Source organism: Lissotriton vulgaris, chromosome 7, assembly GCF_964263255.1.
Source record: "Lissotriton vulgaris chromosome 7, aLisVul1.2, whole genome shotgun sequence".
Classification (NCBI taxonomy): Eukaryota; Metazoa; Chordata; class Amphibia; order Caudata; family Salamandridae; genus Lissotriton; species Lissotriton vulgaris.
This window is the reverse complement of record NC_141695.1, coordinates 215988870-216003330: the sequence shown is the minus strand read 5'-3', so window position 1 is coordinate 216003330 and position 14461 is coordinate 215988870. Positions and strand designations below refer to the sequence as shown.

General features: G+C 48.4%; 1 protein-coding gene across 1 annotated transcript in view; it reads right to left on the bottom strand.

Moving 5' to 3' along the window:
- Positions 1-14461, bottom strand: part of KMT2B (lysine methyltransferase 2B) — a 1030490-nt gene that overhangs the window by 452335 nt on the left and 563694 nt on the right. Inside the window, exon 22 of the mRNA XM_086929980.1 lies at positions 13000-13158. Coding sequence (XP_086786106.1) covers positions 13000-13158 — 159 coding nt within the window. The remainder of the gene's footprint in view (positions 1-12999; positions 13159-14461) is intronic.

Here is a 14461-nt window from a genome sequence, read left to right as displayed (position 1 = left end):
GCTCCTTCATGAGTTCAGTCAGGACTATGTTCAAGTTCCATGCCGGTGGTGGCACCCGCTTGGGTGGTGCGATCCTCTTCGCTCCTTCCAGGAATCTCTTCACAACCTGTGACGTGAAGAAACTCCTGCCCATCTCACCCCTTGTATAGGCGACTATCGCTGCCAAGTGGACTCTTAAGGAGGACGAGCTGAGTTTTTTCTCCAGTAAGTGCGTGAGGTATTTTAGCACTGTGGAGTCCTCCTTCATTTTATTGTGAAGTCTTTCCTTCCTGCACCATATTGTGAATCTCATCCACTTTGCCCCGTAGCACTTCCGTGTGCTGGGCCTTCGTGCCTCCCGAAGGACCCTGAGGGTGTTCTCAGGCAGCCTCAAGTGTGCAAATTCTATGTCCTCAGGAGCCACGCCACTAGGCTCAGGCTCTCTGGCTCTGGGTGCAGTACCTCTCCGTTGTGCCGTATCTGTGGGGTGCACTCTGTGCCATCTCCATGATCTGCGAGTACCATGTCTGTCTGGCCCTCTGTGGTGCGACCAGTATCAGGGTCATGTTGCTCGCTCTGCACTTGCTCAGTACTCGTGTATCAGTGGTATCGGGGGAAAAGCGTAAGCAAATGTCCCGCACCAATCTATCCATAGGGCATTCCCAAGGGACCCTTCTTCGGGTTGTCTGGATGCGAAGCTTTGGCATTTGGCATTCTGGCGTGTTGCAAACAGGTCCACTGATGGCGTTCCCCACTTGTTGAACAACCACTTCGTCTCCTGAGCATTGAGCTCCCACTCGTGGGATGTCGATGTCTGTCTGCTCAGCCAGTCTGCCTGAATGTTCTCCTTCCCTGGTAGGTGTATGGCCAGTAAGTCTATCCTGAGGGGGATGGCCCATCTCCATATCTCCGTCGCCAGTGTCTAAAGCATGGTTGACTGTGTTCCACCCTGCTTGTTGATGTAGAACATCGCTGTGGTGTTGTCTGTCTGCAGCAACACCCTCTGCTTGTACAGTCTTGTTTGGAAGGCTTTCAATGCAAGGAAGATTGTTTTCAATTCTAGATAATTGATGTGCTTTGTCGCATCTGCTGGTGTCCACAGACCCCTCACTTTAAGCTCTTCCATGTGAGCGCCCCATCCCATCAGGGATGCGTCTGTGGTGATGGTCACTGTTGGTGTTGGGGGTGTAAGAGGTTTTCCCTTTGCTATGTTCTCCATGGTCCACCATGTCATTTCCTTCTGCACTGCGTGCGTCACAACCACTAGATCCTTCCAACTCCCTGAAGCTTGTGACCATTGTTCCTGGAGCCATTCTTGGATGGGTCTCATGTGAAGTCGTACGTTTGGTACCAGGTGGATGCATGATGCCATCATCCCCAAGATCTTGCTCGCAGTCCTCACTGTCCGAGCTTGTCCCTTCCGGTAGAGGCGAGATTCCCTCACCAGGGCCCCTGCTCTCTTGTCGCTGGAGAACACTCTGCCCTGTAAGGTGTTGATCTGTGCCCCCAGGAAGATCTTTACTTGTTCCGGTTCCATTGATGATTTTTTCCAATGGATGGAGAACCCCAGGTTTATCAGCGTGCTCGTCACTGTATGTGCGTCTTTCTTGCATTTCTGGTACGAGTTTGCTTTCACTAGCCAGTCGTCCAGGTAAGGATATACGTGTATTCCCTTCCTTCGTAGGTGCGCTGCGACTGCCGCGAGGCACTTTGTGAAGACCCTCGGTGCTGATTTTAGACCGAAGGCTAGTGTTGTGAATTGGTAGTGGCTGTCTCAGACCGTGAACATGAGCATATGTTTGTGCGTTACGTTCATTGGTATGTGCAGGTAGGCATCCTTGAGGTCTATCGTGACCATGAAGTCCCCAATCTGCAATTGCGGTAGTACCTCCTGCAGAGAGGTCATTTTTAATTTTTGTGTTCTTATGAATGTGTTCAGGAACCTGAGGTCCAGAATGGGTCTCATTGTCTCGTTGACCTTTGGCACAAGGAAATACGTTTAGTATATTCCCTTGTTTCTTTCTCTGAAGGGAACCCGTTCTATGGCCTCCTTCTGTAGGAGCTCTCTTGCTTCTTCCTCAAGCCGCTGTAGCTGTTCCGTTTGCTAGTGGCTTTTGTGAGAAGGTGGCCTGATATGCAGTGCTCACTATTCTAGTGAACACTATGTATCAGTCCAGCAACCCTTATTGATGATTGGTTGTAAGTCAACCTTATAGACCAGCTATCCTAGTAGCGTGGATACGAGCAGTCTAAGGCTAAAGACTCGAGAGGGCGTGTTAAGCCAGCTGTTATACCACACATATACCCCTTGAACACCAAGTGAAAGGACACCACACAAGTGTTATGAAAATAAACAAGATATTTATTAAGAATCACAACAGCCCTGTACTCTTTATGAGGACAGGGTACAAAGCACAAAACAAAACTCTTACGAAAATACTTAAGTTAGCACAGTATATACAAATGCCCGAGGGGCACGGAAAACCATATACTCTGAAAGTGGAATGCGAAATTACTAGCAGGTAAGAACAGTACTAATAGGCTTAGGAATCGCTAGGACTGGACTATAGAATCTTCAGATTACTTCTAGGAGGCCTAGGGGACTCGGGTGCAGAGTGTGCACTCTCACGCGTGATGCGGGACAAAGTCTATGGTAGCTAGTAATGACAAAGTTAGTGTTCTCGGGCGAACCCGACCTGGTAGGGAGAAAACAAAAGTGGATCCTGACCCTTGGATAGTGAGGCTATGCTGGGGCACCGAAATGCCGAAGTTACCTAGCCCAGGGGCTGCAGCTGCATAGGTCTCAAAAGACGTCGGGAATCCTCGTAGACGGACCAGGAGCCTGGAAGAAAGAAGTTGCTGGCAGGCGACCAGTGAAGAAAGTTCGATGGATCCAAGCCTGGATCGAAGGAAGATGACACCTGAAAGCAGAGGGGACCAAGTTTGAGACTACTAGCCAGTAGTCAGGTGGCACCAGGAGGGCACCGGATGGTAGTCACCTCGACTAGGTGAGTGGGTGACGCTGTGCTCGGAGATCTCACGGACCAGGAGGCGTTGTCGGCAACCAGGATGGAGGAGCGAGCTGTCCCACGATGGATGAAGCGGTCGGCGTCGCTGGACCCAGGATTGGGCAACAAAGCCTTGGCAAATTCAAGCCCACGCGGTGGACTCAAAATGGCGTCTGGAGTGGACCAGGAGGGTCCGGGGTGCCTCTTTTGAAGAAGGAAGCAAGGGCCAGTCTGGAGCAACCAGACCAGCAGCAGTGATGTCGTCGGGCGTCGTGAAGAAGGCCACAAGCCAGCCGGCTAGTAGCCACACAGCGCGGTGAGCAGGCAAAAGCAGAAGGGCCCCACGCAGATCGTGGAGATGCTGGGGGGCTGATCTTCGGTGCTGGAGCTGCTCAGGGTTGGGGCTTCTCGGACCCCAAAGCACTCACCAGTGGAGCACACGGTGGGCTTGTTGCAAAGAAGTCGTGCAGTCTTGGCAATCGTCGGTCCCTCGAGGTCTCGTCGCACTCACAGTTCTCAGCTTTGCTGTAGAGGTGAGTAGAGGTCAGAGGTGCCAGGGAAGCCGGGTCTCGTCGAGCTGGGCAGTCGGATTCCGGAGAAAGGACTTGCAGCAGACCGCAGTGTTCTTAGGATGGTGCCCGCTTGATGCAGGGTGACTACTCCTTAGCCACAAGGGAGAATCTTGAAGAAGGAAATCTTGATGTCTTTCGCAGAAAGTCGTGTCTTGATTCCAAAGATGATCTAATTTGAACAGGGGGCCCGCTCCTATCTTTATACTAAAAAAGGGGGCTGACCCGGTGACTAGGTCCTGCCTATGGGTGGGACTAGGAGGGGGGTGGTTACACCCCTCTCCCATGCCGGACTTTCCCCAGGCCAGGGGCTGGTGTGCCCCTGGAACTGGTTCTGACTGGCCTATGCGTAGTGAGCACCGGGGTGCCACTCAGCAGTCACCTTCCTGTAAAGCCCTGCCTACCCAGGATACACAAAACCATGTCTGGGACGGTGCTAGCACCGCCCCTGACAGGAAACCCTTTGTCCAGGCTCCCCTCGCTGGAAGGACTCCCAGCTGCAGGGGGTCAGACTCGTGTCTGTGGTGGCAGCATCCATTTTGTGGAGCTGAGGCTTCATTTAACTTTAACCGGGGTTCACAGTTACATACATGTCGTGTCCCTCTAGAAGGGTGGAATGCTAACCCCGTCGCCAGAATTGGCGAGGGGTTAGTATTCCAATTCGTATGACACCTTACTCGACATGTTTTGATAAAGCAATACCAAAGATAGCATTTAACCGCGAGGATTATAATGCACTTAAGAGTATATGGTATGCGATATCATGGAACAGCTATTAGGACTTGGTGCCGCAAGCTGCAGACAGGCTCAGCTCATGCCAGAGCACCATCTCACACTATTCCAAGCACTCTGCCTTCAGGATTGTCAAGGCCTGCCATAGGAGTGACTGATAGGAATCTGTGTGTCCATTTTAGGGTTAGATATAGGTATACTATATCTACAGCAAAGGGTGATTACACGACTTTGCCCCAGCTGTCATGCAGCCAGTTGTGTCAAATTTAGGAGGCCAGCCAGGGGTGGCATAATACATGCTTCAGCCCCTGGTAGGCCCTGGGTACACCTATGCCCTGAGTTACAGGGTCTGATAAGGTGGCCCAGTACCAATTGGTAAATGCACCTAGGGTACACGTTGTAATTTAGAGAGAGAACAGCCAGGCTGTGGGTCTGATTGGCAGGCCCACAGCCAGAGAAAGTCGTAAACCAGTGAAACAAAAGCAAAAAATCTGGGTGATCATAGGATTGCAGACCCTACTCTCCTACCGCTTTTGCTTTGGTCTCCTGCTTGTTGGCCTCCCTTCCAATTCTAAGCAGTACCCGAATTGGATGATGTTTAGAATCCATTTGTCTGATGTGATCTCTCTCCATTCCTGGAGATAGAATCTTAATCTTCCACCCACTGGTGTTACGTGGTGGTAGTTGTCCATTGTGTCCTGACCCCTTTGTACGTGCTGCCCCCCGGGATCCTTTCTGTGGGCGGGCACACGGGTGTCTCTGAAGTCATTTAGAGGAGGGCTGCTGGCCCCCTCTTTTATGCTGTCCACGTCCATTTCCTCTCCCTCGAAAGGACTGGCCCCTTGACTGGTACTGCCAGGACTGCTTCTGTTGACTCGGTTGCGCCTGCGAGTCAGCCTGGTGCGTCTGTTGGAAAGCCTGGTGTGAAGTACCTGGCTGGTTTCCACCTCTTCCGCCGGGCCTCCGTGATTGGGTGCCCTTTTTGTTGCCTCTGAACTGCAAAGCTCCCATGGATCGTGCAGTTTCATTGTCTTTCATTAGTTGACTGAGTTGGTCGTCAACTGTTGTCCCGAACAGCGTCTCGCCGTTGAACGGATTGTTCAAGATGCTGTGTTGCACCTCAGGCTTGAAGCCCGAGATTCTGAGCCATGCGTGTCTTCTTTCCGTGACACCCATCATCATGAGCCTGCTGGAGGTGTCTGCTCCATCCAGGGCCGTCTTGAGGCAACAATTTGCCGCATTCTTCCCGTCTTCCACCAGTTTCTCGGCCTTCTGCCTGGCCTCCTGGGGTAGGTCTTTCACCAGTTTTCCTAGCTCCTCCATGATCTGGTACATGTGCCTGTTTATGAGGGCATTGGAATTAGCCATGCGCCATTGGGTCGCGGCATTCCGTTCGATCCTTCTGCCCACTAAGTCCATCCTTTTGCACTCCTTTTCAGGAGGAGGTCCAGAAGTAGTGGCCATGTTAGCCCTCTTCCTTGCTGTGGCTGTGATGATGGAGTCAGCCGAGACCACGCCTCGAATGTAGGCTGGGTCCTTTGATGAATGTTTGTACTTTTTTTCGGTTCTGGGAGTGACTGCCTTGCATGTTGCGGGTTCTCTGAATGCTTCCATCCCCTGCGCCAAGACGCTGTCGAGCATAGGTAGATACTGGCTCCTTGTTTGCGTGGGGAGTAATGTCTCGAGGAGAAAGTCCGCTTTCTGCTTCTCCTCGTCGAGCTTGAGCTTGAAAGCTGCTGCCGCCGACCTTATCACCGAGTTGTAAGCTCCGATGTCGTCCGGCGGCGATGACCTCGAGGGGTATGTGTCGACCGCCTCTTCCGGGCTCTCGGTGTCGACATCCAGGTAATCCTCCTCCTGCGGGTCAAAGGTGGCCGAATCGGCGTCCAACCTGCTGTCCTCTTCCTCCTCATAGCTGTAAGCCTCGTAGGGATTCTCGTCCTCTTCCTGGTCGTCGACCATTTCGGTGCCAGGCTCATGTTCCTCGACCTGTTCTTCCTCCTCGACCAGTTCCTGCATGGGTGGCTTGGTCTTGTGGGGAATCGTGAAGGCTCTCATCTTGGCGTCGAAATCCTTTTTCCGCTGCAAGATGTTTTCCATTTCGGCTTCTAGTCGCCGTTTTTTCTTTTCCATCTCGGCCGCGTTGTCCGCGCCGGATTGTTCGGCCACTCTCTTCTCTTCTCGCGCCTGGCTCGGCTGTGAGGGCTTCGGCGTCGAGGACTTGGACGTCGAACTGGGTTTCGGGTCCCTGTACGGCGTCGAAGCTTTAGGGTCTTTCTCCCTCAACGTCGATCGGTCGTTTTCGGGGACGATCTTCGACGACTTCTGCTGCTCAGCAGCTCTCGGCGCCAGGGACTCCTTCTCAGAGGATCCACTGGGCCTGTGGGTAGCCGCGGACGCCAGGTGTCTCTGCGTCGGCGCTTTTGGGGTCTTGCCCTCGTTTTTTCGAGACTCTGAGTCTCTCGTGCTCCTGGGGAACGACGAGTCTCCTACCTTATCAGATGTCTTCGTGTAATCGGTCTCTACGACCGTGTAGCTGTCGTCTTCGGCGGCAGCGTTGTCCTCTTCCTCAGAGGACATCCCCAGCTCGCACAGCGATGGCGTTGGGGCTTTTCCTTGGAGTGTGGCGTGCGCTACCCTCTGGCTCTCCCTCACACGAAGGGTCTTCCGGGCGAAGACGGAGCAGGCGTTGCAGTCTTCGCTTCTGTGGTCTACCGGTAGGCAAAGGTTGCAAACCGGGTGTTGGTCTTTCTGCGCGAACTTGTGGTGGCAGTTAGGGCAGAACTTGAACGGCGTTTTGTCCATCATCGAGTGTTTAGGCCTCCCTGGCCGCGCGAACGTCGTCGATCGTCGAAGTCCTCGATGAATTCTCCTTCCTTTCGCCGGGCAGTGTTCGGCGAAGTCTTTTGTAGTCTTCTTCCTTCGATATCTTCTCCAATTTCAATCTTTTCCTAGTACTTTCTCCAAAAATGTCTGGAGCCCAACGGGAACGATCCAGACCCGACCGCGGAAAAAAGAATCTGAAATGGCGCCCAAGGGTGGGAGCTTCCGCAGGAAGCATGCCGACGTTACCGGAAATACACTCAGGAAGGGGTGACGCCGACGCCCACCTGGGCGACGAAAAAAGAAAAAAAAAAAACAAAGAAAAGACTACGAATCCGGACCCAACCACAAGACCGCGGAATATGCACAGCATAGTGAATCCAGAAAGATTCACGCTGCAAAATCTGCGGCTAGCAGTCTATCCAATCTCAGTCATTAATAGTTGTAAGGCTTTCATTAATCCCCTCTTGGTTGTCACACAGAGGCCTCTCAGAATGTAATGCCTCAGTGTAAGACAGCTCAGTACTTGATGGCTTGTATGTTGTGAGAAGAAACATGATCTGAATCTGCTTGACATGCTACATGAAACCACCCCAACTGGAGCCTTTCATTCAATTTTCTATATGTTATCTGTACCCTTGTTCACTTGTGCTGAACCACACATTCAGTCCCTCTCCTTTTTCTGGCGTTCATCCCTCTCTGCCTTTTCTTTACTCCCTCATTTCACTTTCACACTCATTGTCACCCAGTGCACCTATGTTTTTCTTTTCCTATGTCTTTCTAGCTATAGTACCAACTTCTCATTCTGTCTCTCTCCAGCAGCCTCACTAGCATCCATTTCACTCTATCACTCTCCCTTCCACTCTTCCCCTCTCTTTTTCCATAATTGGTCTTGTCTCTATCCCCCTTCTGCTTTTATTTCCTCATTTTCTTCACCCAATTCTCTTTTCCTCTTTTATCAATAAATCTACCCTCTCTCTCTCTCTCTCTCTCTCTCACTCCTCTGCCTGCCATGTACACTTTTTCAAACTCCAATGTCTTTATTCCCCACCCTCCCAATATTTGACTTTGAGGTTTACTTCAGTTCTATTTTCGGTCTTGCAAATGCTCTATATCTTCTCTCTATCTTCTGCTGTGCGTTTCTGTGTCACTCACTCATTTTCATCCATCTCTTGAACTCCAATGTATCCTGTTATATGCTGTCGTGCTCTATTTATTGGATTGTTGCAGTCCATAGCTACCCTCTTTAGTAAACCTCAACATTTTCTGACAGAGGCTAACTTTGCAGAATTTCTCTTACTTTGACACTAATAACAATTGGTCAACTCCCTTAACACGCTATGGGAAGCCCTCAAGGCAACCCTCCATAGCCAGAAAATATCTCCCGACAGCTGCCCGTACCCCCCCGATTCAAAGAGGTTGTGTCCCTCAAGCACAAATTGCGCTAAGTGTAGGAGGCAATGCTGCAAACCCTACCAGCCTGTTCAGAAAAACGGTCGATTTGAGGAGGCTGACACTTCACAAGGCAGAATCTACCAGAAGGGGGACAAGGACCGAAAACTCTTACACTGGCTGGTGAGCAACGATTTAGCCCTCCACCATGTTCCCATCTTGGTGACGGAGGCGGGCGGGGAGGTGTCGGACTCAACTGCTTGTACAGGAATTTGCATGCTACTTTGCGAGCTTTTACCTCAGCTGACTGGTGCACAAGGCCGAGCACCTCGATCTCATTGTGGAAGACTCACTCCTCCCCAGCCTGTCTGACACTGACAGAACGGGACTTGAGGAACCCATTGCAGCAGCAGAGATTGCTATTGCTGCACTCCACACCGGGAAGTTGCCGGGACCTAACGGCTTCTCACTGGAAGTACATAACAAGCATTGGTCGCGCCTTTGGGACCTTGTTAGTGTTTGGTTATCCAGCACAATATCCTTGGTGCAACAACAAACTGTTGAATGGCTAAACACTTAAAAAGGTCCCAAAGGCGAGACCTATTGGCTATGCCAATGTTTGTTTACGGAAATGCCATTGTTAAGTTCCACAGTAGATTCAGTACTTTTCTATAGTTTTCCGCCAGCTTCTAAATCAAGCCATAGAATACTGAACTGTCCGAACTCACAGGTGAGTATGAGGTACTAATCCACCTGTTCCTTATTCTCACTGACTAGGAAACTCCTAATATCCTCTTCTCCATCCATCCATCGCTTTTCACTCTCCCTTCGCCTACCCCTTTCTCTCCACTTTTACTTCCCATCCTTTACTCTCTCTCTATACCAGTCTATCAACCCTTCCATCCACGCACTCTTTCTTCTCCCCCTCTGTACCTATGTCTCTCTCACTATCTCTATTTTCCTTTTGTATCGCTCTTCTTCTGTCTACCAATTTCCTCTCTTCTATCCCCTTTCAGTCCAGGATGGAGCAACACTGCATATTTCCGTTTCTATTCAGATTATTTTTTTTTTATTGCAAAGCTTTTTAAAGCTTTCCTAGTTATAGGTCTTTTTTTACCTCATTCCATTGCACAGTATTTGAAAGAAAAGCCCAACCTCAATTCAAGAAAACTGGCAGCAGGTACCTGCAGCTGGTCCGTCTGCTCGTTGTGACCTGCTGTGGGGGACAAAAGGATCCGCCTCACACCCAAGAATTGTTAATGGCACTGTTCAAAAGACGCACTTCCGTCAAAGGCTCACTGACACCTTTTGAGGCCCGGGATGGAAGGAGGTTGTTGGAAAGTGGGTTATTGGTTGGGGCAAATGTAGGTCTGCCACTGGCAATAAGGCCACTAACACATGATAGGATAAGCATAGGTCATAGAAAATTATTCCTATGCTCAACCCTCGTAACGTGGCTGCGAGCAGACAGGCTTAACTTCAAAGACAGTTATTTAAAGCATTTAAAAACACAATTTCAGTACATAAGACACAACACAAAATAAAAATCTTTATCTTTGAAATGACACCAAAACAAACAAAATCCACTGTAGGGAATTAAAAATATGAATTATTAAAAATTAGTCATTTTCTAGTGGCCCTTTTAGTCATTTCGTATTCTCTGTCAGGGACACACCTTTATAAATTGTTATGAAAAATGTTCTCACCACTGTTGTGGGCCGCCTTCTTCCGCAAGCGGGGTCCAGTTAGAACACCTTTCTGGAGTTCTGCTTGCGGGTCCAAAAGTATCCAACACACAATACAAGGTTCTGGAATCTCCAAGAGGGTCCTTGAAAGTGTGAAACTGCAATTCCGCAATTCACTTGAACAAAACCCTTACAAATCCACTGGTACTTTAGGCTTTGAATTCTTTGTGGGGCTGTCCAGGTGAGCTCTGTTAACCTGTAGCTTGCAGGGAGTCTACGGAGTTCTTTTGCAGCAAGATAATCCACAGGGCTACAGTTTCACTTGGTGCAGTTTTTAGAGGTCAGGCCTTAGAGTTCCTTGCACAGCAACAATCTTTTCAGGAGGGCACTTCTTGCTTCAGTAAGTTTCAAGCAGCAGATCTGGAGGGCTCTTCCCCTCTCAGATACGTATTTAAAATTCTCTGGGTCAAGCACCAAGTCACTTCTGACCAATGAGAAAAGGGCAACTCCTCATAGTTATGACCACATCCTGTAGAGTGTGGCATTAGTTTGTCCCGGAGTGCATCCTTCTTCCAAATCCATATGGCTGATTTTCCAGCAAGAAGCTAAACACACCCCCTGGGATGGCTTATTTCCATGGACTCTCCCCCTACCATCTGCACATACCTTCCTTAAGCCTAGCTCTGACTCTGGGTCAAGAGTGTGAGAGTGAACCTGGAGCCCAGGCCTTCCCTCTGCCTTTGAAGAGGATGGTTTACGACTCCAACCCCTGGCCTGGCATTCCTATAGACCAGAAAACTGCCCTCCCTGCAGAGGGATTCTTTATCACTTCTTCAAAGCAGGTGGCTAATCCACTTAACTGACAAATCAGGGCAGACCACTGAAAGGCTGAATTTGGACTTATAAACAAGAAAGTCTTATAACTTCTTGTATGTACACTTTAGGAGAAATTCAACAATATCATATTGTTGGATTTACTGCTACCATTCTGGGAGGTCTTTGAATGGTCTGGCTAATGCTCTCCTATCAATATTTATTAATCAATAACTTCCTACCATGTTAACCTATGGGCCATGGGGTTTGCAATGGGGAAAATGACTTGGGCCACTTTTCTAGCACAAGGGCTTATAAAACCATATTTAATAAGTATTTTCATAATTTCTACAGGACCCCCATCCCCTGTGCTAGGGGAGACTTCAGGGGTTCTGAATCTGCAGAAATATTGCAGATCCTCCATACCCACTTCTTACAGCATCAAAGTTGAATTTGAGCAGCTCTTTAATACTATGTGGGTAGTAAAATGTAAAATTTCACTTTACCCAGGCATATAAAAAATCATTTTATAAGTGTGTACCTTGTAGATAACTGACCCCCACCCCCAGGTATCCCAGGGGTGACACCGGCCGATTGCCCACCCTGCCAATCAGATCCTGGGTGTGGCTTTTTCAAACATGCATCATTTTCTGGCAATGGGAGACCAAAGACAGCCCTCAGCCCGTGAGGGGAGCAAGGTCCTCAATGGCAGGGTTGTAGATGAATAGTTCCCTTTTCTTCATGCATTGTGGAGATGAAAATAACAGAGCTTACTCGAATTAACAGGATCGATAAGGAACAGAACAGGCCAGACTGAATATGTTCAGAACATGATTCACTCAGCCCACTCTGTATACGTCAAAACCAAATAATGGACAGAAACAATCTGACATGCCTATGCACAGTGTACACCAATGAGTTACACCACGTATCAGGACTTGAGACTTATTCGAAGAAAAACTTGCAAACATCAGAGTCCAACATATGGCAGGAGTATGCTAAGCATGCGCATCTACTGCCACACATGCTACAAACAATAATTCAGGAAGAATGACAAGCAGTGGGCGAGTTAGAAAAGCACATGAAGCAAGAGTAGTAGAACAAGAAGACAGAAGCAGTGTAGAGATAACCATGTCCATTAATAATCACCTAACAGTCCAAAAGAACAAGATTCTATGAACACTTATTTCACCAACACTTTGGGAGATAGCAATTCTGTTTAAGTAGACATTCAGTATTTGCTCCTTCAAAGACCCTTTACCAATTGGGACAATTGGATAGAAAGGTTTGTTACGAATTTAGTCTTCAGCTCCTTGCTTTGTACATCAAGTGGTCACTCGTGTAGCATGGATTTTCACGGTGTGATAATTCAGTTTTGGGCCATTGTGAACATAAAACCTACAGCATATACATTCATTCAGTCTCTGGCGTCTGCATGCATTTAGATAGGTTTGAACAGTTCTTCATCTTCATCCAACACAGAGTGCATGTGGATTAGCTTTGAACCACTCTTCATGTGACCACACTACTGTGCACATTCACACTATCTTGCTTAGAATAACACAAAAGGTAATAGTTCCAATTCAAAATTCCAAAGTTTCTTTGACCACTAAGCCACTATACACAGAGATCAGCCACTCAGAAAGCAGACTTTGTGCAACTACAAGGCACACCGTCTAGCTTGACGGAAAGGGTTAGCTCAGAAAACATACACAGGAAACCCCATAACGGTTTTGGCCAATTTAGGCCTCATCATTGAGGTGCAGTTTAAGTCCAAGGGCATAGTCAACACAGGGATAGGTCCACTGCAGTCACGATGCCGCAATTGGAGAAACAAAAAAAAAGTAATGCATTAGTTAATCTAAGCCCCCTGATATTACCATTTCTGGATACAGAATCTAGTGTTCATTAACAGTCCTCTGATTTTGCGACCCAGCCCTTGATGTAGACACCAGGCCCTCACCACAACCTGACAATCACATCTTAGCTACAGCATACCTCGCCATCCATGAGATCCTTGTGTTTTTCACAGAACATTTTCTTGTCATCCTGAAAGACGCAGCGGCTTGCCCTGGCACACATGAAGTGGAAGTTACTGTGGCAGGAGGACAGGCAGCAGCCCACAGTGGCCCCTGATTTCTGACATAGTTCACAGCGCTGTCAAGAAAGAAATGACAAATCAGCAGTGTTTAGAAGTCGGGGCTCACAGGATAATTCAGGTGAGAAATGGGAGAACACAAAGGCGAGAGGGTTAATAGCGTATCTGTGGGAAGCTGGCTCTGTATAGGATATTACCACCAGGTGGTAATACCCTGCACAGAGCCCCGGGGTTCCCCAAAAGGGTACAGAGCTCAATGCAAAAACAAAGGTGCTCTATTAGTGGTAGTGTGGGCAAGCAGTCTTAGGCCTAACTGAGGAGTGTAAGACATTTATTGCAAACACATGATCAATAATGGACACACGACTCAAGGAGATACAGACCAATTTTATAAAATTATACTTAGTTTGTACTTTATTTAAAGACCCAGGTCTTTGGAAATAAAGTAAGAACGTTTTTAAATAAAAATACTTTTCACTTTAAAAAATTGACAATTAGAAACTTTTTCAAACACTTCAATGTTATTCTATGGGGAAAACAATAGAGCAGTTACACAGGTATCAAACTTACAATTTCAGTCTTCGGGCCAAAAGTTAGCAAGGGCCAGCCTGGATACTAGTGGTTGGTCGTTTTTTCAGGGGGCATCACTAAGATGCCCTCTTTGTGCATTTTTTTTATTAAAACCCACACTGGCATCAGTGTGGGTTTAATGTGCTGAGAATTTTGATACCAAACTTCTCAGTTTTAAGTGTAGTCATTATGGTTCTGTTGAGTTTGTAATGACAAACTCTCAGCACCATATACTGGCAGCACTGCACTTACAATGTCTAAGAATGGACTTAGACACAGGAGAGGTACAGGGCTCATACACCTGTACCCTCATCACTGGTATAGTGCACTTAGCTGACTGACCTATGCCAGGGCAGTGGTTATATACATGGCACACAGGTGTGTGTCCTGTCGACTCTTCACTTGGTTCTGCATCAAAACACGCAGCCTGCTAAGGCAGTGTGCGAGTGTGATTGTACAGGACCTCTAAAGGTGGCGCAATAAGTGCTGCAGCCCTTCAGAGGCCTTCTCTGGTCACCGTGCCCTGGGTACCTGTGGTACCATTTACATGGGGCTGACCTGTGGCCAGAGATGCCAATTGGGTTTAGGCTTCAATGCAGTTTTAGGGAAAGAACATAGGCCCTGGGTACCTGATGGAATATGCTACTTACCAGTATGCATCTGTTCTTGGCATAGAGGGCTGCAGAGTGGTACATTTATGAATAAATCGCCATCTGGCTCGGATGATTGCACTTTTTTTTCTCTTGGAGAAGTCTTTTGTCGTCACGAGACTGATGACTCCTCCTTTGGTTG